Below are 25,730 nucleotides of genomic sequence, written 5' to 3'. Positions count from 1 at the left end.
CATTTTCGTGCCGGAACAGCTCGACTAAGCGCCAAAAGAAACGGAAAAACGAGGGAAAAAAGTACAGCAGTGCCTCGGTGTGTGTAAAATAAAAGTGTGCAATTTTGTTTTTAATGATATTTTCGTGAAAAATCTTATATTACCAAATTTCTGGCATATTTCCGAGTGAAACGAGTCCAAGCACGACACAATCCGGAGCCCAGGTGATCATCCTATCGTTCAAAAGCTGACGCTCCACAGATCAGTTCAGATAAGCGAGGCTCTAATTTATCGTGGATTAAACGAGCAAGCGTGAACCGAACTATATCGTGTGGGCTATCGTTTCAAGCGGAAAAATGTCAGGAATATGATGGTAAAGGTATAATAAAAAAAATCGTTAAAGACAAGACAGATTTATCGTTAAATAAACATTGTCTGACAATTTCTCGACACTCGACGCCAGCGTTGCGAATGTTAAACACGAGACTGCTTTAGCATACATGTCCCCATGACTCACTACAAATTCTCCCACTCGACGATAAACAATCCATTTGCATAAACAAACGCGCACGGTGTAAAAGTGGGGAGACAGACCTAATGACATGTATCGACTTGGTGTGCAGCAGACGCAGCAGAAATCCGAGAGTCCAAACAACACCATTTTGAGAAGCAATATTTCGTTGGTCAGCGAGTGGGATTAGGTTTGCGTGGCATCGTCGATCAATAAAGAAGATTTACCGGTTCGTCGGACGTGTCGTTTCGCAACGTGTTATCCTAATACGAATCAATAGCGATTCCTCATCCCATTATGCAAGAGAACACACGGAATAGGCGAGGCGTTCGCATAATGCAGGCCTCCGTCCACTATGTTCACACGTGTCCCGAGATTTTCGCGCACACGCCCACGCACGCGGATTCCGTGCTATTCCGGTTCGCCTAATCTTGTTTGTCCGACACGCGAGTTCCTTTTGGAGGACGATCTATATCTCATTCTTGATCTTCTCTCGTGCGAGAGGCACATACGTTGTTGGATCATCTCGTGTGCCGATTGTAATTAGAGGATTACACGTTATTAACCACTCGCACGTTGTTATTTACGGCAGTCGGAACTTCGATGATTGACAACGACTTCTTTGATCTTTCAGCTGGACGGCTTTTTCCTTTGACGTCTCTTTGAAATTTTGTCAAAATCGTTTGATGATCATATATATATATAATATATTTTTACAACGATGTTGGAGAGTTGCGACATGGCTCGATAGTGGTATCTAAATTACAAGTGTTGCGCTGGAAATGTTATTCACAGTTTTCAAAAGCGGGTCTCAAGGTTAGAGTATACTAGTCCCGTTACACACGTGGTGTGTGGAAGCCTGCCATGTTGGACAGATTATGGTCGATGCAAATATGGCGGGATTAGGAAGAGTGGGGGCAGGATTTGTGGACTATTTCTGGAGTGATCGTTGTTAGATCTTTATGTAGAAGAAAAATCGTCCTCGTCGATTGTGGGACACTCGGTAGATCAATTCTGATCGGTGGAAGAAATGTGTCTTACGAAGTTGCAGCAGGTGTCGAAAGACCTTAGGGTATGAGATTAGCATAGTTTTGTGGACTATTTCTGGAGTGATCGTTGTTAGATCTTTATGTACAAGAAAAATCGTCTTCGTCGATTGTGGGACACTCGATAGATCAATTCTGATCGGTGGTAGAAATGTGTCTTACTTACAAGGGAAGGACTCCAAGTGTCCGACTTCGATTTTGATAATTTTTCGAGAGATGATGGTATATGGATCCCCAATTATATATGCAAAATATTAGGTGCAGTTACCCAATAGTTTTAAAGATATAAACAATTAAAGTTTCATACCTTTCCATTAGCCGTGTAAGCAGGTTACGTGATTCACAGGTATGAAAGTTAATTGTTCATATCTTTAAAACTATTGAGTAACTACACCTAATATTTTGCATACATAATTAGGTATCCATATGCCATCACCTCACAAAAAATTATCAAAATCGAAGTCGGACACTTGGGGGGTTCTTCCCTTGTTAGGGTATGCGATTAGCATTTAGGTGATTAGTAGACTGCAGATTTAGTTGTGTACATTTGTGTGTGTGGATTTAATAGTATTTTAATATTGGACGTTCCACGACTTCTGTAAAACGTTTGAGGAAGTCGAAAATTCGGTTTCGTTGCATACGTGCAAGGGACAGTGTGTCATTAGCGAGACGAGGTTGCACTTAAGCTGTTCGAAGATAAGGTACCAATCATCCTAAGTCACCTTCAAATTCTGGTATCTCTGGAAAAGAGGTCGAGTCCGATTCAATCCGAGGAACGCATTTAGGCGAACGATAATGCGTCGTTATCAGAGTTTTAGAAAGCTGTGAGAGACGATTAATGGTTTCCCTTTGGTCAGATGGCGCCTCCAGAAATCCTGGCCGTTCAGCACTGTGCTATAGATCATGCAAGGCTACTATTACAAATGTTTTAAAAATATTATTTAAAACTGGAAAGATTGCAATGATTTTACCATTGAACAATTAACAATTAATTGTTCTCCAAATATATTATAGGATTATGTGTGTCGATGGTCGATTGCAATAGGCCAACAACGCTCCAAAATTAGTCGACCTCAGAAGAAAGGAATTCGTTGGATCCTTATTTAAAAGCCTGTCGGCTCGAATATAGCGGCCACAAATTGTCGCGAAAATTGAGTAAACATAAATACGCGGCATTAAGTAAAATTAGAAACACTATGATTCTCTGAAACAAACCTGTTACCGACTTCGTTATTATAGTCTTCTCTCATCTGGCAAACGACGTTACTGTCAGCACCTATCCCACGCCGTCCCAAATTATTTTGCTCGCATTATCAATTGCGAAGCAGCTTCGAACAATCATTTCAAAACCTAGAACAGTGAGACATTAAGAAATTGATGACCTCAATGTATCAATTGTATAAGCAGAAATTCACAAAATTTCTTGCACCAAACAATCAGGAAGTTCTGCTTCACTAACGTCGGTTCGGATAAGAGAGGTTCCAGTTCATCGTGGATTACACTACCAAATACATACCGAACTGTATCGTGCTTGGGCTCGCTTTAATCGCAAAAATGTCGCGCATCCACTGGTAAAATTTGTATTAGAAAATCATTTGGTTAAACATTAAGAATTATAAATAATTGCCCCTTCGGTCAATGGATTTTCACGGTTTCTGAAGTCTTCGGTTCCACTGTGCTATATTGAAGAAGATGAGGAATTAGATTAAAGAGGGAAAATTGAACTAGTGGAAGTGAACAAAAGAGGAAAAGAAGCAGAGAAAGGAGAGGACTTGTGGCACGAGCAGGAGAGAGGCTCGTCACGAAGTCTCGGGGAGCTGTTTCTCGGGCTCGGTGCCAGCGGATTCTGCCAAAAGAAAAAGAGTTCTCGGAAGGAGGATCTTCGGGAGGGTCTCACCGGGACAATCCGACGGGATCTTGCCAAACCCCGCGTACCGGTTAATTTAGTAATGCTTTTGCCGAGGCTGATGACGCGAATCGGCTATTCTTGAGCCGGGAGCAGCTGATCGACGACCACGTTTCACCCTTTGACTTCCATCGATGACCTCGAATCACTTCTACAAAAACATTCGCTATCGATAGACCGATTTTATGCAGTTCCGACAAAAACTGGGCGTTGGGCAATTTAAAACAGTACGAATGTTCCAACACTCTCGGAACATTAATAAACATTAATAAAACTGCAAAAAAGAACAATTAATTCCTACTGTGGTCTCGTGTCCTGCAAATGAATGGAAATCGCTTCTGTTTTTCCTGAAGATCCAATTATTAGATCAATTTCATAATTATCCACTTTCATAATTACGAGAGAACACGTAATGATTGACAGTTGAATTCGATTTTAGATTTAAATTGGGTTGCTGAGAGCTGAATTTGAATTTAGATTTAAATATAATGTGATTGAAAGTTGAATTTGAATTTAGATTCAAATATAATGAGATTGAAAGTTGAATTTCGTGCATCGATTGACTCCTGGGGGCATTTGGGTATCACTGTTGTTCACGTTAGTTGCCCCCCTCCCACCGCCACGCCGACCACTTCGGACTCAAAACATCTGTACAGTCTTCTGGTTCGACAAACAAGATAATGCTTAAAAATGGCAATATCACGCTATCCGGATTTGCAAATCGGCGTGAGATCAACATCGAGAAAGTGTCGGACAGTGTCAAGCCTCTTCGTGTCTCCCTTATCGGCGTTCGATATCGCGTTATCGATTGCATACGAGCGATTCAGCGATATTTAGTGGGGCCCTTATCGAGAAAGTTCGGTCAGACGGTGATCAGCTTTCGTCAGAGGAACGCGTCACATTCGCTCGGAGGTCTGTTTCGAGGCATAGTATTACATACAGTCTGACAAAAACAGCAACAGTCATCAACATTGTACTTATAAGCCACGAATCTCATAAGTCGTTCGAGGACTCGATAAACACTGTTCTCCAGTTCCAAAGTTTAAAGGCTACCGTTTATCGGTGATCGAGATTTCTCAGGTATGAAGGCTCTCTTGTTCAGCGATTAAAACTGTCTACTGTTGCTATAAAACAGTGCCGCACACTACAACATAGTACACTGCACGTTAATTAACAATCTATCTCGGTTACACTTCGATTTACCAAAGTATGTATAGACCTCGAAGGTGTTTGAAAGAATTGCAGGATGGTAAAAAATTAGTTACGTCTTCGGTAAAACTTGTTTGTTTACAATAAAAGTGGTCCGAGCACATCCGCGACATTTCTCCGATTAAAACGATACCTCACAAGACACAATTCGAATTCCGTTTACTCGTGTGGTGCACGATAAACTGGAACCTCGCTTATCCGAACTGGTCAGTGTAGCTTCGGCGATTGGAACTGAATCGTGGATCGGGAAAGACCGATTTCAATCGGAGAAATGTCACGAATAAGTTAATGAAAATAAATGATTATAAAAAGTATCGTCAGTAAATATTCCGGGTAATTGTTCTCTCGTTTTCGCCACGAGATAGCGTCGTTGTCGCGAAATACTCGAAAACACCTGTTTCAACGAGCGGCAATCCATCGCGTGCTACCCGTGGCATTGCAAAGGCGGCGTTTAGTATAATGCAAACACGGTTCTGCGTGAGCACGAGTACAATATCGATGGGAACTGTTGCCGGGAGGTCGACGACCGGTGCGTACAAATTAAATGGGAAAGGCATTTCATTCCTGGCTTTCGCCATGTGGGGAATATCAATTTATACACGTGCTGATCTAATGGTAATCCGAGGAAGATCATACGGCGAGGTCAGGATGAACGATGAACGTCCACAAAAGGCTGGGAACGTTGGCAAACCATCATTCATCATTATTAATTCTGCACGTAGAACAAAAATAAATAGTTTACAACGTAATAATAATTTTTTAATCATTTAAGTAATTCTCTCTCTCAGCATTTTAACAATAAAAGTGTCGGGAATATGTGTTAATTAAGAGCGGCTTGTGCATCTTTCGTGGGCACCAACGAATCATCCAGAAATGTGTCCATATACGTGAAAACTCTGAAACTGCTATGTCAATTATTTATGATATTTAATGTTAAACTAATGATTTTGAAATGAAACTATTACTAGTACATCCACGATGTTTCTCCGAGTAAAATGAGCCCAAGCACGACACAGTTCGGATCGCTTTTGTCTGCGTAATCCACGATAAACTAGAGCCTCGACTATCCGAACTAGCCCGTGGAGTATGTATCAGTTTTTTTACGATAGAATGATCACCTGGCTCCGAATTATGTCGTGCTTGGACTCGTTTGACTAGGAAAATTGTCGGGAATATCGTGGGTACAAAAATTGTGATTCAAAAAATTTTTCAAAAGATTTTTTTATTTATCGACATCCTCGTGGCCGGGTTCAATAAATCCTGTGTTAAGGACGCTGGGGAATATTAATTTATACACGTGCTGATCTAATGGTAATCCGAGAAAGATTCACAAAAGGCTGGGAACGTTGGCAAACCATCCTCCATCATTATTAATTCTGCACTTAGAACAAAAATAAATAGTTTACAACGTAATAATAATTTTTAAATCATTTAAATAATTCATCATTTTAACAATAAAAGTGCTGGGAATATGTTGGAAAAAGTTCCATCAAGAAATCTAGCTCCACGATCCAAGAACTCTCGCTTCCTCCGAGCAGTTCGAATAAACGAGGTTCCAGTTTATCGCGTATTACAGACGCAAATCAAGTCAAAAGTGTATCGTGTCAGGTATCGTTTTACTCGCAAAAGTGTCACGGATATGATAGTAAAATGATCATGAAGACACAGTGTTGAGAACAGTGCAGTATCAAGAAATATCGGATCCCTGATGTGGCACGACTCGGTCGAAGTAAAAGCTGAAAAGACGTTGAAGTATCGTTTAAATAGGCCAGGTCGCAGCTGTACGAAAGCAGTGATCCCCACGGGATCGAAAAGAAAAACGAGCAAGCGTCGAAAGGGTGTCGCGATGCAAGATCTAAGTATAGCGCGGTGTCGCATCTGCGTTACGAGAACGCCGAAGAGACAAAGAAGAGTAAGACGACGACGCCAACTTGTCTATCGGTTTCACGGCTTTCCACCGCGCATCGTTTCGCCTAACACCGACGACTATCGGCGCGGCACATTCAAAGTCGAAGACAACGAGCGTGTGCTCGGCCGGCTCGTATGACGCAACGCAAACACCTGATTTCGAGGATCTCTTCCGAGTGACCCAGTTGCTCGGTTTCGCGACCGGAGGGCTGGCGAACGCGATTATGTGATCAACGTTTACGCTTGTTACGTGGCCAGACGAACGGTAGGTTATGGCAACGAGACTCGGAAATTCACGCAAAGAGAATTCAGCATCTTCGTGTAAACACCTGGCAAGTTCGTTGTTTTCATAAAAAGACATTCATTTTCTAAATCTGACTTTGGTTTTCGCTCCAACTGTTGAAACCTTAATGTTAGAAAATTCGGGGATACATTGCAATACGATTAAAAAATTCTTGAGGTCATTTGAAGCAGATTTTTCCTTTACGAAAATATTCTCCGCGCCTTAGTTTTGGAGATATTAATGAAAAACACCGACCGGAATCGGAGCGCAGGGGCGGAGTTAACAAAAGACCCGACCCCTTCTTTCGTTTTTCGTTAATATGTATCTCCTAAACTAAGGCGCGGAGAATATTTTCGTAAAGAAAAAATCTGCTTGAAGTGACTTCAGGAATTTTTTAATCCTATTGCAATATATCCCCAAATTTTCTAACATTAAGGTTTCAACAATTGAGCACGTTGGAACGAAAACCAAAGTCAGATTTTAGAAAATTAATTTTTTCTCGCTGCTGTAACCACTGGTCACAAGCTTCTCCGAGATTTTCGGGACACCCTGTGTATGGAGGTCCTCGTAAAGCAACACGTGTGCCAGTCTGTTTTAGATGTCAGTGGGTTTAGTGCTACAGCCGAGAGAGGCAAAGGTTTCAGGTTCTCTTGTTGTTGAACCGATTTTAGGGAGCTCTGGCCAACGACCCAGCCAAAGGCCGGATGAAAATCGGCCGCGGAGATAGAAACTTTCTAATGCTGAAATTTATGGCGTGCGTCGGGAAGCGGAGAGTCCGAAACACGTGAAAGCAATTTAGACGTTAACGATCGCCGAGAAACCCACGCCACACGATCCCTCGAAATAGTTCCACAAAAGATCGACACCGGTGATGTTTCATCCATGTTCATTTTACGCGTTGATCGACGAAACTGTTTTATTCATGATCAACTACTAAGTGGGGACACCATTAGAGAGAAATCGGACGTGTTATTTTTACTGCGTTCGAAAACCCGTGCGTGACACTTGGGAAAAAGTGAACCTTTTGATTTTCGAAGACTTTTTTGTGAAACTTTTACCAGCATATTGGTGGTATTTCTCCGATTAGAATGAGCCCATACACGATACCATTCAGCACGTATGTTTAAAACACGATTGTGTGGAACCTCTACTATCCGAATTCTCGATATTATTGTTTAGTATTTTAATCGGAAACGTGTTACGAGTACGTCTGTAAAAGTGTCATCTCAAAACCCAGCTAGATAACTGTTCTATTATCCGAAAACTTGTATTCTATCGACCAGTTCGGATAACAGAGGTTCTAGTTTAACTCGTATTGTACGAGCAGATGAGATCCAAACTGCGTCGTGTTTCGGCTCGTTTTAACCAGCAAAGTGTCAGGAATGTTTTGACAAACGTTTCATAAAAGAATAATTAAAGACTTTGTTGTTACAGCTGATTTTGTGTACCGAATTTTTCAAATGTGTGCGATTTGTCGTCGATTTCTCGCAATTTTTCTTGTTTTTCTCGCGGGTGTGTCCAGGTTTCTGACTAACCATAATCTTTTTGTGTTTCCAGACTCATAATTTGTTGATGGACGCGTTCCTTCAAAACAACAGACTGGATCATGTCTCCAGAGTGATGGCCTCGCATCCCTCGTACTTGGAACACTTCCTACGTACTCAACATTTCATCCTGAGAGGCGATGGCCCGCTCCCATACGACTACAGACATCTGATCGCTATCATGGTGAGTGCCCTGTCCCCCATTCTTGACATTATACCTCCTCTGTTATTTATGTAATTCGCTCGCAATGGCGAATCTAGTTTTCGCAGAGCGCGATAATTTATTATAGATATAAAAATCCGTCCACGCGGATAATATTATCTCGTAATAGTAAATGTAATGTGCGTCATTGTGATACGTTTTCATCTGTTTTCATTTCTTTGCTGACGGGTCGGGCCACTGGTCTCGATATATGACGAACTGTTAGTGCACACGTGTTCACTGATAACAGACGAAACGATAGCGCTGGCGTGTGGATGCTTCTGGCTCTTGCGTTCTCATAATTAATTTAGCTTTGTTTAGGGAAACTAGGCTCGAAGTTATTCATACATTTTGGTGTTGCTGCAGAAATTAAAATTTAGAGATTTTGCGTGCTCTAGAAATTCAAATTTATATTTACATTTTGGATGCTCTAGAAATTCAAATTTATACATTTTGGATGCTCTAGAAATTCAAATTTATACATTTTGTTGCTGTAGAAATTCAGATTTATAGGTTTTGGTTGCTCTAGAAATTCAAATTTAGAGATTTTCGGGGTGCTTTAGAAATCCAAATTTAGAGTATTTTGCGTGCTCTAGAAATTCAAATTTATACAGTTTGTTGCTGTAGAAATTCAGATTTATAGGTTTTGGTTGCTCTAGAAATTCAAATTTAGAGATTTTCGGGGTGCTTTAGAAATCCAAATTTAGAGATTTTCGGGGTGCTTTAGAAATCCAAATTTAGAGATTTTCGGGGTGCTTTAGAAATCCAAATTTAGAGATTTTCGGGGTGCTTTAGAAATTCAAATTTAGAGATTTTGCGTGCTCTAGAAATTCAAATTAATACTTACATTTTGGATGCTCTAGAAATTGAAGGTTATAGGTTATGGTTACTCAAAAAATTTAAATTTATACATTTTGTTGCTTTATGAATTCATATTTATAGGTTTTGATTGCTCTAGAAATTCAAATTTAGATATTTTCGGGATGCTTTAGAAATCCAAATTTAGAGATTTTCGGGGTGCTTTAGAAATTCAAATTTAGAGATTTTGCGTGCTCTAGAAATTCAAATTTATACTCACATTTTGGATGCTCTAGAAATTGAAGGTTATAGGTTATTGTTATTCAAAAAATTTAAATTTACACATTTTGTTGCTCTATAAAGTCAAATTTATAGATTTTGATTGCTCCAGAAATTCAAATCTATAGGTTTTGGTTGCTCTAAAAATTTGAATCTATACATTTTCACTTACTTGACTCATTCCTTATAATGAATCATGTTCACCAAGCACATACACATTTTCCCTTTCCCCCACATGTTTCTAATCCCTAGCTTTTCATTTCCCAACACGTTTTCATCGAGAGTCCATGCATATTTATCACCTACCACTAATTTACTAGTAGTAAATTAGTGACGAAACGACACGCTCTGACTGACATAGTTACACGTGTACAGCCACCAATTTTATCCGTGTCGCCACCGTGTATACATATAATTGAAGCTACATAATTCGTGTTCCTTCTCACTTACTTTCATATATCTTTACTGTAATTCTTGTTTTCAACTGATTATTTCAGACGAACTGATTATAAAATTTATTGAACTATTTCAGATCTTTTATTTATAGTAACGTTATATTGAATAATCAATTAGATGGGATTTTCTATCCATTAAACTTCTTTATGCATCCATTCGAAATCTCATAAATAATGATTACCTCACTTTTTGCTAATCTTCATCGCATTGAATGTGTATTATACATGTCGAGTCATGATAATCTCTGTACCATCAACAGCTTCTTTCATATATTTTTTAAAAAACAGAATGTACATCTTGTTGCTTCTAGACAGGACGTAAACATAATTGCCTCCCAACATTTTACATATCTATACATCTAATTAAGATGTTATTACAACATCGCTTTTCGTTTTTATCCATTTGTCTTTATGCTGTTTTCATTGCAAGCCTGTCTAGTTATGTATTCATCTTTTTTCTGTGATCATTCTTCTCTTTGCCTACACACATTCCACTAAACAAAACATTAAACATTACCTCTTTACGCAACATATGCCTGGCATTTTTCTGATTAAAACGAGTCCAAGCACGACCTAATTCGATGCCAGGTAACCATTCTATCATCAAAAGACGGGTCAGTTCGGATAAGCGAGGTTCTAGTTTTTCGTGGATTAAACGAGTAAATAAAATCCGAATGGTATCGTGCTTGGGCTCATTTTGCGCAGAAAAATATCGCGATTCTGTTGCTAGCAGTTCCGCAAAAAAATAATTAAAAACCAAAGACTTACCATTAAATTAACATTATCTAAAAATTTAGCATACCCCTCAGACCTGTATGATACAACACAAAACGACATCGTTTACTTTGGGGAATGAAAAATTACTTATAAACACTACATTGTACTACTTTTGCGACCAACCAGCTCTCTGTAAAACAGCATTTAATTAAAAAATAATTACGACTGCGGAAGTGTTGGAGCTGTTACCAAACCACAAACACATTAATTAAACGTGCTCGGGTGAAATACTAGTCTAGCAGGTCTGCGGAGAGGCTCGAAAAATCTTGTTTCCAGATAAGGATGATAAGTTCTGGTCCTCGACAGCTCGGAGATAATGTGCACAGTTGTTCGAAGCCACGTGCGCGTCCGTTAACATCGTTTCTACCGAGTTCCGCAACGGTGAAATCCGACAATACTATTTTCTCGACATGTATATATTGCGTCACACGATCCTGATTTATTTCGGCAAGTATAGTCCGCGAAATCGAATCCAGACGCGGCAGAACCTCGCCAGATGGAATGTTTACCGGCAGGAAAGCTGTTTTCCCAGATATCTTATCGCTTTATCGCGCTGCTTGCCTGGCAATCACTCTCCCAATTCTAGCTTGCTTTCGACGATCGCGACCATAACCCCCCCCCTCCCCCGCGCTCTCGCACACCCGCGGCCATCTGTCTTTTATCGTGTCCGATAACGTGTTTTCGGTCGATCATTTCGTTGCGACAATATTTCGTCTATCGAGCACCGGCGGCACGTTGCGAGCCGATAGCGGGCCAGACGGATCGGATGGCACCGCGATTAGGCGATTCGCGACCTTCCGGGCTACCGCAATTCCAAATCCGAAAAACGGGAAAAATCGTAGAAATGCTGAAAACACTGTTCATTTTTTTTTGGAGATTTTTAATATTTTTTTACGAAGGTGTCGACGCGAAGGGCTGACGCGTGGGGTAACAGCGTCGTAGCGAGGGAAGGGTAGAGTGGGAGACTTAAGTCTTAATTCAACGACTCTGCGACCAGATCGATTTTCCAGTGTGGTTCACGTAATTTTCATATTTCGTAATAACGTCAGTTACGACACCCGGCGCACTTATTCGGTTTCCTTGATAATCTTTGGCCCAACGACCCGCTCGGTGTCGGGGAACTCGATCGAAAACTGTGACGATACCGTGTAAGCCACATTCCAATTTATTACTCACATTGAGAGATTACAACGACGACCATGTACCACCAAGTTCTGCATCAAAATATAGTATATAAACACAGTGTTCCGATTCCTCAGCGCTGGCGAAAACTTGTAAAAAAAGTGCCACAACATTTTTTTTGTTTTTTCATTATTTTTTCGTGAAACTATTACCGACGCATCCCTGACATTTTCCTGATTAGAACGAGCCCAAACACGATATACTTCCGGTCGAATTTACCCGTTTGATCCACAAAAAAACTAGAACCTCGACTATCCGAACGCACCAGTTTTGCACTCCGAAGTACATCGTGTGGGGTATTGTTTTACTCGGAAAAATGTCACGAATGCGCCGGTGGAAGTGTCACAAAGGTATAATTCAGTACACAGTGTTGCGCGACTGAATTAGTATGTCGTACTCGTGGATGGATCTTCTGGGCTGTTCGAGTACGCTTGTCACGTACATCAAGTCATCCCAGCGGTGTTGTACGTCTTCCTGTAGTACGGTTTTAGGACCCTCCCCCACTGCTTGTTTGCCCAATTCTCTGTAGACCGTGTCCCACAAAACATCTCGTTGCCGGAATTCGCAGACATCTGTCTACCGCTTATCGCGATCCTCGAGCCCGATCGATCCGGGTGCCGCATGGTAAACACGTGTATTGTTTACGCTCGTTGGATCGCGTGTCTCCTGTCCCCTGTCCCCCTCTCCCTTTCTTTCTTCCCCGGCGATAGAAATCCCAGGGCATTTGAATTTCTGATGTAATTCCGGTGCGATCACAACAAACCATTAAGAGAAGATCGAGTTCCAACGTGTCCCGGCCTCCATTATCCCCTCCCCTCTGCGACTGGCGCCACCTCGGCCCGCGACCCACCTCCTCTTGCGATTAATCAGCGATCCGCTGCCCCCGTACGCGAGACTATGTCCCATCGCGTTGTTTTTCAACGTCGAGTCTCTTCTTTGTCCCCAGCGAGCTCTAAGCAGACCCTGAAGACGGAAACATCCTCTGAGTCAGTCGTGAAGGACGGAAAACAGATGAAAATACTTCGTTTAATAATTTCAACAATTCTGAACACTAACCGTACCGCGACTGAAATTACAAAGATGCTTCCATTAGAAATTATTTAATAAACTTCTTTATTCGAGCACGTGTATCATTATAAAAATTGTGAAGAATCTAAATAAATTCGGTGTTGTAATTTTTATAAAACAATATAGAGAGTGAATGGTCTTCTTTCGTTTTGCAGGCTGCAGGCAGACATCAGTGCAGCTACCTGATCAATCTGCAGAAGGAGGAGTTCATGCAGGGTGGCGACCCTTCGTGGCTCCGAGGCTTGAAGTCGATCCCAGGGAAGCTGCAAGACCTCTACGAGATCAACAAGATTTTAGCCCACAGGCCGTGGCTGTTGAACAAAACGCACATAGAGGTAAGCAGTTTCGAACATGTCGGGTCTACTTCATGGGAGATGCGAATGGTAAATAATGGTAAATAATGATTATTGCAGAAACTGACTAAGGGCGCAGACAACTGGTCCCTAGCCGAAGTGGTTCACGCGATAGTACTCTTGGCTCACTTCCACTCCCTTTCGTCTTTCGTTTTCTCCTGCGGAATCAACGAGGAGCTGGACAACGTCAGCGGACACCATTACAAAGAGAATGTCCAGGATAATAGCAATAACCTACCAACTGCCAAAGACAAGCTTTCCAGTAGTCCCAAGAAGATCCCCAATGGCGATGGCAAGACTGGTAAAGCCCTGAACTTCATTTACTGCCATCGCTAACCCTCCATTCAAGAAGCACTATCACATTTGTTAAAAATTCACCTTCGACTGTGATGATTTTCTTGTGAAACTCTCGTTGTCTTATTCGTGACATTCCCCCGATTAAAATGAGCCCAAACACGATACTACTCGCCTGATATTTGCTCGAGTAATCCACGATTCAATGTAACCTCTGCTATCCGAACCGACGAAGCCTCAATTCTTATTAAATGCAAGCACAGTTCAATCTCGAGTGACCTACATATAGAACTCGATAACTATTCTTATTCAACAACGAAAAATTGAGATGTCGGTTCGAATAATAGAGGTTCCACTAAATCGTGGATTAAACTAGCAAATGTGCTCCGATTTATGTCCAGTTTGGACTCATTTTACTCAGAAAAGTGTCACAAGTGAACCGGTAAAAGTTTCTAACCCGGCCCGACCCAGGCTCGACCTGCCATTTTCGATTTTCCACACACGCAACGTGCATTTCTGATTGTAACTGTTTGTGAATCGTGCAGAAAACATGCCATCTCCGCCATCCTCGCCAAGCATAGTCGGCGAGCAAGAGGTCGGCGTGGAGGCGCTGATGGAGCGCATGAAGCGCCTCTCCGAGAAGTCCGAATCCTACCAGATCACTCAGGAGGAATTGTCGAAGAGATTCGAGACCGTGGAGACGCAATCCGCGGAGCTGGCAGCGGCGCCGCAAAGGAGTTCAGTTCTCGATTCTGACATCGGTCACTTCATAGAGGACCCCACCTTCATCTACCAGGACTTCGCTAAGGTAGCTATCGCGGAGACATGTTCCGCGCAGATAGAACCGGGAAAATCCGGGAAAATGGATAGAGATCGAAGCGACTCGATTAGAATTTTCATGTTGTTCGATTGGCCAGAACGTACAGTGCCCGAGGTTTACAAGCTCGATTCGAAAGTAGATTTCAAGGCGACGCGAAGCTCACCGATGAATATTTAAGTCCGTCGATTCGAACGCCGTTGCCACTGTGGTCCCATGAATATTTACGACGACAAACGCGCGATGACACGTGTGCGAGTGTCCCGTGGAATCGAGGCTTGTCTTGAGCAAGATTAACCCTTTGGCTTCCAACGCCGAATTAATTAATAATAGTATCGACAGGATTTTTAAGAACACTGTTTCCTTGAAGAAATGTTAAGTGCATATTTTTACGGTTCATTTTGTTCTTGTTGCAGCGTGGTCAGCTGAACGACATACCAACGTTCCGCGTGCAGGACTACTCCTGGGACGATCACGGTTACTCGCTCGTCAACCGACTCTACAACGACGTCGGCTATCTCCTCGACGACAAGTTCAAGACGGCTTACAACCTGACGTACTACACGATGGGCACGCACAGCAAAGTGGACACGTCGCGTTTCAGACGGGCCATCTGGAATTACATTCAGTGCATGTTCGGCATCCGACACGACGATTACGACTACAACGAGGTCAATCAGCTTCTCGAGCGAAGCCTGAAGACGTTCATCAAGAGCGCCGTCTGCTATCCCGAACGTGTCACCAAAAGGGACTATGATCGCGTCATGAGGGAGTTCAAGCATAGCGAGAAGGTTAGTCTTTTTATACGACACCCTATATATTTTCTTTGATATTCTTGTAGAGCGTGAAAAGACGAATCCAACGAGTACCATGACCGTGCCATTACGATCAGTCAATCTCGAGATATTCATGGGAGCGAAGGTTTTGAGTTAGGTGTGTTCCTTTCAAGCGCGAATATTTCGAGATTTAGTGATCGTAATGGTATGGTCATGGTACTCGTTGGATTCGTCTTTTCATACTCTACAAGAACGGCTAATCGAAACACATAAGTTTTCGTTAAAAAAAAAAGTATCAATGACCAGATTTTAGTGGAAACACAATTAACGTAGCTTAAAGCGCGTTTCTATAAGTGCAATTGAGAGTTTTTTTAGCAAAATTGTTCACCATGTTAACGACTTCACCAGTGGCAAAACACATCAAGGACAACAGGCCATTAGTTAAGCCGATAGACAGTATTGTACCAAGCGTTTCGAATAACTTCATCACGAGCCCGAATGAAAAATGTTTTCATCATGAAGCCCCAGCATTTTCTAATTTGTCCAGAGATCCATCGGATTGCGAACAGTCATTAATTCTAACTCATTGGCGGTGATCTCACCGTTACAGAACACAGCATAAAGAAACCGTAGATCCAGAAAACGTTGTTTGTCGCATCGTCGCAAAGACTAATCGCGCTCTCGCGGTGACAACGGACTGCCAAGCAAATATCCACGACCTTGTTTGCGTATGACTTATTTCCATATTTGTACACGTTTTTCAATTTCACGTGTACCGGAAATCTCGTGAGTTGGAGTTGGACAACGGAGTACTGTGCAATCTAATCGTTAATCTAGATCGTGTCACTGTTTCATCCAGATGATGTATAATTAAATCTTATTTTTCTCCGGCAATAATGTGGACTGATCGATCAAGAATTTATTTATTTATCCGGCGATAGCTCCTATCAGGGCAGGAATATAATTGCTCGTATCTCGCTCGATAAGTCTAAGTATATTCCGTTGCCTTTTATTACTTTTCGCTGTATTTCCTGTTCTTTCTTAATAATAGTAATAATGATACAATTGCGGACATGTACAGGGTGATTCACTTAACTGCACTACCTGAAGTTAGCTGAAGTAGGTTACGAGTAGACTGCGGATCTTTATAAAGAATTCGGTTGGGTGAAATATAAAACAGAAAAGATTAGAAAAGTTTAAGGATACTGCAATGTTGTTTTTAATGTAACGAAGTCATTAAGGGATGAAATCAATCTTTATTTTATTCCTGCTTCCCACGTTAAATACAGAACATTTTAAGTTTATTTTTTACATTAAATTCATTTAATCCTCCCATCATGTTCAGTTTCATCTACCTACCTCTGCCATAAATGTGCCAAACCCATGATCTAGCTTCCGGAAGACATAACCTAGGCTACAGCTCCAACAATTAGTTAAAACCGAAGCTAAGCAATCCGATGGATCACTTTGAAATAACACCTGCCCACTTTTCCACCTACTAATTTCTTGCTCTTCTTCTTCTTCCAGGTCCACGTGAATCTGATGATCCTCGAGGCCCGCATGCAAGCCGAGCTGTTATACGCTCTCCGCGCAGTGATGCGGTACATGACCTAAGCGAGCGACGCGCCGCTCCCTTCGTCAACTTGCTGTCAGTCGTCAGCTTGTCGTCAGTTTTTGTTTCGATCGTATCAACTCGCTACACGGACTCGCGGCAGAGTACGGGCGTCGATAGAACGAGCGAACGCGACACCGATGTATCCTCTCTCTTTCTCTCTTCCACCAGCACGCATACACAGCCACACGAGAACACACACCCACACGTGAGGATCGTAGCATTATTAATCGATGTATGTATATCTCCGACACTAGCACACATCTACAGAGATCTACGAAGGAGATCGGGACAAGAAGATTTACTTCCGACGTTGCACTGGGTTGCGCTGGGGAAGAGAAGGGAAGAAACATCAGAGAAGGAAGAATCAAATGAAAGACAGAGGAGGATGAAAAGGATGGTCGAGAACTTAACTCTCTGTGTCCTCTTGCAATTGTCATCCGTGTGACCTGTTGGCAAGGTGTCCGCCGTTTGCTCGTTGTACGTAGCGTTAAATGCGAGAAATCTCTTTGACGAGCTGACCAGAACGAGTCGTCTCTTCGATCAGCCGACTTCGATTAGCTAACTTCCGTCTGTTGACTTCGACGAGCTAGCCTTCCGACGAGTCCTGACGGAGGAACAGCAAAGAAGAAGCTAGGCGAAGAGGATGAAGCTGTGCAAGACGTAGACGAGGATGTGCGTAGACGAAGAACTGAACGAATTCGACGAAGACTCGGACAACGAACGTTGTTCGATCACGAAGAAGCAAAGAGAAACGTCTGGGATGAAGGTGTTAACCTGGAACGAAGATTTTGAAAGGAGACCCCATCGGTCGGGACCGTTTTATTCAGAGAGAAAGAGAGACAGAGACGCGATGATGATGGAGGAGCTTTTCTTTTGTAAATAGACACTCGTATTTTTCTATGTTCGCGGTCGATATCGTAGCAGACTGTTACTCGCGCGTTTTATTCACCGTTTCAGATCTATATTTGTCCCCTCTCCACCCCTAATACGTCTAATCCCCGTTGCGTAAACGGGATTCATCGAGTTTGTTCTCTTCAGTCTCCCCCATTTATTTTTTAATTTTTCTAACGAGACGGGCTATATATTCGGGTTCGCGTTCGCTTTATCCGAAGAGGAGGAAGAAGAAGAGGATGAAAACGTGTTGCGTCCGTTTTTGCGTCATCATGGTTGCAATGAATCAAAGGTGCAATCACACGCGAGTCCACGCCGAGATGACCAAGTCATTGGTTGTTCATTCGCGTCGCGATTCACAAGCGCGGGAAAATTCGAAATTTTGTCCATGTACGACGCGCGCGTGTCTATACATGTACTTTTGTGTACACACGTGTGTGTCCCGTATCGATCTCGTTCAATCCAACGACGACTATCGTCCAACGAGAGGAAGAACGCTATAATATTAACTGACAAAGAGTACCTTCGTTTGTTTTCGCGCGGTATCCGCGCGGACGATCCACCGATCTAGACCCTGAAGAGCGGGTCCGTTTCAGAGAACGGGAACGGGGGAAAGACGGAACGAGTCGTTCGCGAGATCCTTGACCCTCCCAGGATCTAAATGATCTCGCGGGAGACTGGGTTGGAGCAGGAGCGACTCGTTTGGTGTTTTCGATGTTGGGAATGATCGCGTGCGAGAGTGATTGTACTGTCGAAACTGCACAAACATTTTCGGTGAGCCGGGTAGAGGGACCGGAAGTGAGAATCGGCGAGGACCAAGCGAAGGGGCGAAGAGAGATAACCGCGGGAAAGAGGTTAGGGGAGTTCTCCTCCTGAGGTTTCGCGGAGAATCGTCGACGCCTCTCGCCGTGGATTATGACAAGTATAACGTGATCGTCGATCGGGATTGATTGGGATCGCGGTTCGCCCCTTCTTCAGACGACCAACATTGTAGATCAGCGGTGGGCGCGTTTGCTTGCCGCGGGCGAGAAGCTTCCCACGCCAACGTCTTTTTCGTGGTACGCTACGGAACAGTGGTGGGATATAGTGCGAAACAGTAACGTATCTATGTTATGATAACGAGGTAGTGGAGCTCTGGGTCAGTAACATCTGTGGTGTTGCCACGAAGAACGCCGCATATCGCATACTCTCACTTTCGAGACATTGCCGTCTCAAATTTTGATTGTTAATGCTTTGACATAGGACATTGATTGAATTGCATTATTCTTTTCAATACAATATCTCACCACTGCCTATACCGTGCCCATCGCTGTAGTAGATGCTCGCCGTGTACGAGCGCGAGCAGATCAGAGAGGCTGTTTAAACAAATCAAATCCATTTTAAGCCGTCGCGGTACGCGAGGAACGTGGCACAAAGGCGGAGAGAATGAAAGAAAGAGAGAGAAAGCTCTATTACACGCGGAATACACGTGTCCTGTGATCGCATATTATTATATAAAGAATGTCGATGTGTACGCACGTATACGTATACACCTTGGAACATATAAAATACGGATGTGTATTTATACGTATGTACGGGTCGCGGAGACGAAAGGGAGGAGAAGCAAATTGTAAGAATGAATTGTCGAATATATTGTATAAATATATACATACACACGGATGACGCTGACTTATACATTTAAATAGACATATTTGGTATATATATATACACGCGGTCACGTCACGTGGCATATGTTTAAATGAATGTATACGCACAGGAGACATCGCGACGTGTATATTTAAATGAATATATGCAACACACACGTACACAGGCATCTAGACCGTGACATCGCGATGTATATGTTTACATAATATATCAAAAAAAATTATATATATATATATCTGTATGTACACACGGTACATACAAACGCAGAAAAGCGGGAGACCGAAGGGGGGGGGGGGGAAATGCGGACGACAAACAAAAAGCTAAAGCATATAAACAAACGAAATGAACCGCGAACCGGCGGCGGGGGGTGCAGATATTACGTGTAGCGTTTCTAATTACAGTGTCTCTTTATTATGTAACTGTGTATGTGCGCGATCTGGAATTTATTGTATATTCGTATATATGATGCGGAGAGAGAGAGCGAGCGAGCGAGCGAGAGAAAGAGAGAGCCACGCGCGTGTTCCTTTATCAGACGATCGCGATCCGGCTGCTTACATCGCACTGTGTAATAATAACGATTTCTGAGAATTGATTGAATTAATGATCATTGTGAGGCGATTCGAGTCGCTGGATCGCGATCGGAGGTGGGAACGTCGAATTACACGTAGAATCAAGGCGGATACGAGGTGTAGTCGAACACTGTTGTACACAATCTACATACAAACACACACTAGTATACGGGCGTACACTTTTACACACTTGTACGCAGTTGTACACACTTTTATACAGTTGTATACAGTTGTACATTGTTGTGCACAGTTGTAAACAACTGTATACACTTTGATATAGTTGTATACAGTTGTGCATAGAGTTGTACACAGTTGTAAACAGTTGTCCATACTTGTACACAGCTGTATACACTCGTTCACAGTGTTACACGCTTGTACACAGCTGTATATACTCGTTCATAGTGTTACACACTTGTATACAATAATTGTATACAATTGTATGCGGTCGTACACACTTGTTTACGGTTGTACACGCTTGTACACGGTCGTACATACTTGTACACACTTGTACACAATTGTGCACACTCGTACACAATTGTACACAATTGTACACACCTTGTACACAACATTACATGCTTGCACACGCTCGTACACAACTGTACACACTTGTATACTTGTTATGCACACTTTTATACACTTGTACACATTTGTACACACTTGGATACACGTGCATACGGCTCGTGCACACTAGACACAGTTCCACAGACACGTACACACAGACAGGGAGACTTTTCGACCAACAGCGACGCGTTTGCGCAAAACGACGTCCCCACATATCACTTTAAAGAATTTATAGCGGTCTCACGCGTTCTTTTTCGCGTTCAGAGCGAGATCGCCCGGCATCTTTTCGTTCTCCTCTCGTTTCTTCTTCACGTGTTCTCCATTCAGCAACTCGAGGGGTCACCTTACACACACGTTCAAGGTTGCGAGGAGTTGCGCGCGAATCACAGTATTCCATTTTTTTTCTTCGACGTTCATTTCCTCTCAGGACTCCACTTCGACACTTTTCTTTTTTCTACTTCTTTACGGTTTCTTCTTCATCATCATCTCTTCTTCTTCTTGATTGTCTTCTTTCTTTATCTTCTACTTCGCTGAGTCTCTTCTTTCTTCTGGCGGAAGATTAACCGTTTACAGAGCCGCATAAACGCGATTTTTGTAAGTTGTACACCCGCAAGTTTATCGTGTCTCGTAGCATGGAAGCGATCGTCCTTGAGGAGCCTTGCGTTTAGTACGAGTATAGTTGATGTAGACGATATATTTAATTGTATTTAATTGTTTCCGACGTGTGTCGATCCGGCGTGTAAACGGTTAAAAGCGGATTTTCTGTGGATCAGAGGTCTCTCGTTTTCACGATGATTTTAGCTCTGGTTCCGCTGAAAGATGGCGCCTTTGTTCTCTCCGGAGCCACGTTTTTACTGATAAATCATTTTTAGTAGAGAAATCGCGAGAATTAGTTGAAATTTGAACGTGCGGGGTATTTGGAATTAATCATAGCTCATGGACATTTTTATATTTTTATAGCGCAAATTTTTGCAAAGATTTTATTCATTTTAGTCGTTTTATTCTGCTTTTGACGACGAAATAGCGCGGTTGAATAATATTGTTGTATTCAGACAGCGAATTTTATGCAGCTATAACGAAAACAAGCTAGTGTAATTTAATACGGTGAAAACATTAATATAATTTAATACTAACCGACCCAATTATTGAAATTATAAAAATGTTCCCATTAGAAGTGATTACATAAATTTATTTATTCAAGCACATATATGCTTATCAAAATTCTGGGAGATCTAAATTAATTTCTATTCCACTCCAGTTTGTTATAAATCAAGTAAAACATTTTTATTCTGCATGAAGATTCGCTGTCTGGTTGTATTAATCGACGGTCGCCGTTTTGTGATCCACACATAAGTCATGTACACGTAGACAGCGGGTTTGATGCGTTCACGACAAAAATGAGTAGGTGGAAAACTCAAAAACAGTGAAAACATTAGAAGAATTTAAAAAGACTGTCAATACTATGTTGAACCTATTAAACGTATTAAGTGAGAAAAGAATTTTCTATTTCACTCGAGTTTGTTGCAAATCTGGTGGAACATATTTATTTTGCATAAAGATCCGCTGTCTAATTATTAGTTGCTTGGCAACGAGGTTCGCCTAACCGACTCTCTCTTTCTCTCTCATTTCTCTCGCAGTCTGTTCCACCTCTATATCCTCCTCAGTCTTTTCTTTTCATCTTGAGTGATCGCAATTCGCAATTCAGGATCGCAAACAGAATCGATCGGAGCAACGATGGAGAACACTTGGTGAACGTTTATGCGAAAGAAAAAAAGAAGAAAATATCGCGGTGTCCGCGGCGCCAATGTGTGCCCGGACTGATCTCATAATTAATAAGCATTCTAGTAATCAGACAAAGAGGGGGAGAAGAGAGCTTTCTTAGAGTAGCGAAAATAACGGAAAGAAGGAAAGGGTCGGTTCTATCGGAACGGAGAGAAAAGAGCAAGAAAGAGAGAATAATAGTATGCGTGTGTGTGTGTGTGTGTGCGCGAGTAAGAAATCAGTGAGCGCGGCCAAAAGACGATCTTAACAAATTAATTGAAACTTCTTTTTAATGAATTGTTTAATGAATTCTCGAAGCTGAGCCTCGCACGGTAGCAAACAGTTAGAAGCTTTTTTCTTTTTATCGAACTGTCCTCTGTTATCGAATCCGAAGGGAGGCGTGATTGTTTATAATAATGATAACTAGACTGCGGATCTTTATGCGTTTATAGCATCTGAAAGGTTTCAACAAAATGCTAGAACGTCAAGTTCGATGGAATTTATTTATTCGAGATCTGAGAAGGCTACGACCAGTGAAAATAACATTTCATTTAGTTCCATTTTCTTAAAATTTAGAAAACATTGAAATCTCCGTAAACATCCGCAGTCTAATGATAACGATAGAAGCTAAGACGTTATGGCAGAGCTTCTGGCTTTCCGCGCTTTTGTTCGTTTCTGCGAATCTTTTGAAGAAAGTGGGAAACCCTGGAGGTGGTTTAACAAGACACACACACACACTCAGGCATTTGTTCTATACACACAATGCACACACACATACGATTACAATACATTACACGACCATGTATCTTTGTACTCTTTTGTTTTACCAGTTTATTGTTTAACGAGTTCTGGCGAGCTCGAGCCACCTCCAAGTGTCACAAAGCATATTACAAAGAGAGAAAGAGAGAGAGAGAGAGAGAGAGAGAGAGCGAGAGAGAGAGAGAGAGAGAGAAAAGAGTATGATAGAAGAGAGAATTAATAATGAAACAATGTTCGAGGAGCAGAATATTTACATGCCGCCGCGTCGAATACGATCGTGTGATAATTACAAGTGATTTGACTAGGCCCTTCCAAATGGATTCAGTCGGTTATATATTATTATTAATTATTGTGTCAAGCGAAGACATAGGCACGGACGTTTGCCAGCCTCGAATCCGCTAACTCGCGGGCGAACTCGACTTTTCAAACTGTTTTATCCGGTAATTTTTGGTTTCCCTGTGAACGCAACACTTGAACATCCGGGCCCGGAGGATCTCCAGAAGTCCTCGAGGAACTTCTTATCTATTCGTTCTAGAACATCACGGTCACGTTGATTCGATTAAGCAATGCGGTCGACGCCTAATCTTATCATGGGCCGAGGCGAATAGCTCCCAGCCTCATTTATGGGGCTCTTGATTATGGAATTCTCCGGGTCTTGTTGCGTGTAATAGTACGTGGTCTTCTCTGTAATTTGTTGTACCTTTCATGGATGGTTTTTCTTCGGCGGATAGACCAACCGTCTTTTAGGCGTTCGTTTAAATTTCCCAGCCGGCGAGTTAGCAGTGTGTAGATTCGAGCTCGAACGAACGACGGCGTTACGTGAAGGGTCGTATGTGATGTGATTTCTTTTATATCATAACGAATGATGAACACTCTAAGAAATGTTATAGTTTCATATAAGTGATATGTTATTTGTCATTTATTTTATCCCTTAATAAATGATGTTATATAAAAGATTGTCGTCGCTGATTTACGCCCATTTTTCTTCCCATTTTTCTTCCCATTGTAGTAGTTACAATTTTCATCCTAATGTTCCCAAGTCCTCTCGGTTTCTATACTTTAAATTGTGATTGCCCATGTTTCCTACATATAAATCTGCTCCGTAAAATCTCAAAATAGCTGTCCCGCACTGTCAACTTTGAAACCCACCTTAATAAACTGTTAGGAACAACAGAATTTATATTGTCGTTGAGTTGCACTACTGAATATCGAATACCTCCTTCGACATCATGTTCTCCTAATACAAAACTCAATTTTCGAGATTTTCGAAAATTTTCACTAATTTTCGACCGTCTGACCTGTCGCTGAGTTATACTACTGAATTTCGAATACCTTCTTCGACATCATGTGCTCCTAATACAAAACTCAATTTTCGGCATTTTTCGGCCGTCTGACTTGTGGTTGAGTTGTACTACTGAATTTCGAATACCTTCTTCGACATCATGTGCTCCTAATACAAAACTCAATTTTCGACATTTTTCGGCCGTCTGACTTGTGGTTGAGTTGTACTACTGAATTTCGAATACCTCCTTCGACATCATGTTCTCCTAATACAAAACTCAATTTTCGAGATTCTTTAAAATTTTGGCCACATTTTCGACCGTCTGACTTGTCGCTGACTTGTACTACTGAATTTCGAAAATTTTCGAGCGTCTGACTTGTCGTTGAGTTGTACTACTGAATTTCGAAAATTTTTGGGCGTCTCAATTCAGTAGTACAAGTCAGCGACAAGTCAGACGCTCGAAATTTTCGAAATTCAGTAGTACAACTCAACGACAAGTCAGACACTCGGAAATTTTCGAAATTCAGTAGTACAAGTCAGCGACAAGTAAGACGCTCGAAATTTTCGAAATTCAGTAGTACAACTCAACGACAAGTCAGACACTCGGAAATTTTCGAAATTCAGTAGTACAAGTCAGCGACAAGTAAGACGGTCGGAAATTTTCGAAATTCAGTAGTACAAGTCAACGACAGGTCAGACGCTCGGAAATTTTCGAAATTCAGTAGTACAAGTCAGCGACAAGTCAGACGGTCGGGAATTTTCGAAAATCTCGAAAATTGAACTTTGTATTAGGAGAACATGATGTCGATGGAGGTATTCGAAATTCAGTAGTACGACTCAACGTCAAGTCAGGTGGCGGAAGAATTGAATTTCTGTCCAATTTGCAAAATGTTCATATACAGGGTAGGGAAGAAAGAACATTGTAACAGTTATAATTAATATTCTTTATTTTTCATCAAAAAGATTACAATATTAAACGTGTATCGTTAGATACACAGGGACAGAGACTATCTAGTCTGTGTCTGTAATCGTGGATCTCTTCGGTGATCGTGGATCTCGTCGGTGATCATGGTGAGTTTAGAAGAAGTACCCTTGCAGGATCTCGTGGCGTAAAATTCTATTTTGTCAAAATAGGAAGTTACTGCTAGGGCTCGATTTAAACCCTCGATTTCGCACTTCCTGTCAGGGAAGTTGATCCTCAGATTCTATTAAAAGTCATCTTACCTTGAACAGGTGATCGGCCGAAATGAACGAACAACAG

At 41.9% G+C, this 25,730-nt stretch overlaps 1 protein-coding gene across 6 annotated transcripts in view; it reads left to right on the top strand.

The window, feature by feature from the left end:
* The window catches only part of Sesn (Sestrin), a 214,447-nt gene extending 190,746 nt beyond the window's left edge, over positions 1-23,701 (top strand). For all 6 annotated transcript variants that reach the window (XM_076432642.1, XM_076432639.1, XM_076432643.1 and 3 more), the window contains 6 exons: positions 8,400-8,570; positions 13,303-13,482; positions 13,561-13,801; positions 14,340-14,602; positions 15,028-15,402; positions 16,915-23,701. In XM_076432642.1, the coding sequence (XP_076288757.1) occupies positions 8,400-8,570; positions 13,303-13,482; positions 13,561-13,801; positions 14,340-14,602; positions 15,028-15,402; positions 16,915-17,001 (1,317 nt within the window). In that variant the 3' untranslated portion in view covers positions 17,002-23,701. The remainder of the gene's footprint in view (positions 1-8,399; positions 8,571-13,302; positions 13,483-13,560; positions 13,802-14,339; positions 14,603-15,027; positions 15,403-16,914) is intronic.
* The last annotated feature ends 2,029 nt before the right edge of the window (positions 23,702-25,730 follow it).

This window comes from Lasioglossum baleicum, chromosome 10, assembly GCF_051020765.1.
Source record: "Lasioglossum baleicum chromosome 10, iyLasBale1, whole genome shotgun sequence".
Taxonomy (NCBI): Eukaryota; Metazoa; Arthropoda; class Insecta; order Hymenoptera; family Halictidae; genus Lasioglossum; species Lasioglossum baleicum.
The sequence above is the reverse complement of the archived record's forward strand: the minus strand, read 5'-3'. Positions and strand labels throughout refer to the sequence as shown.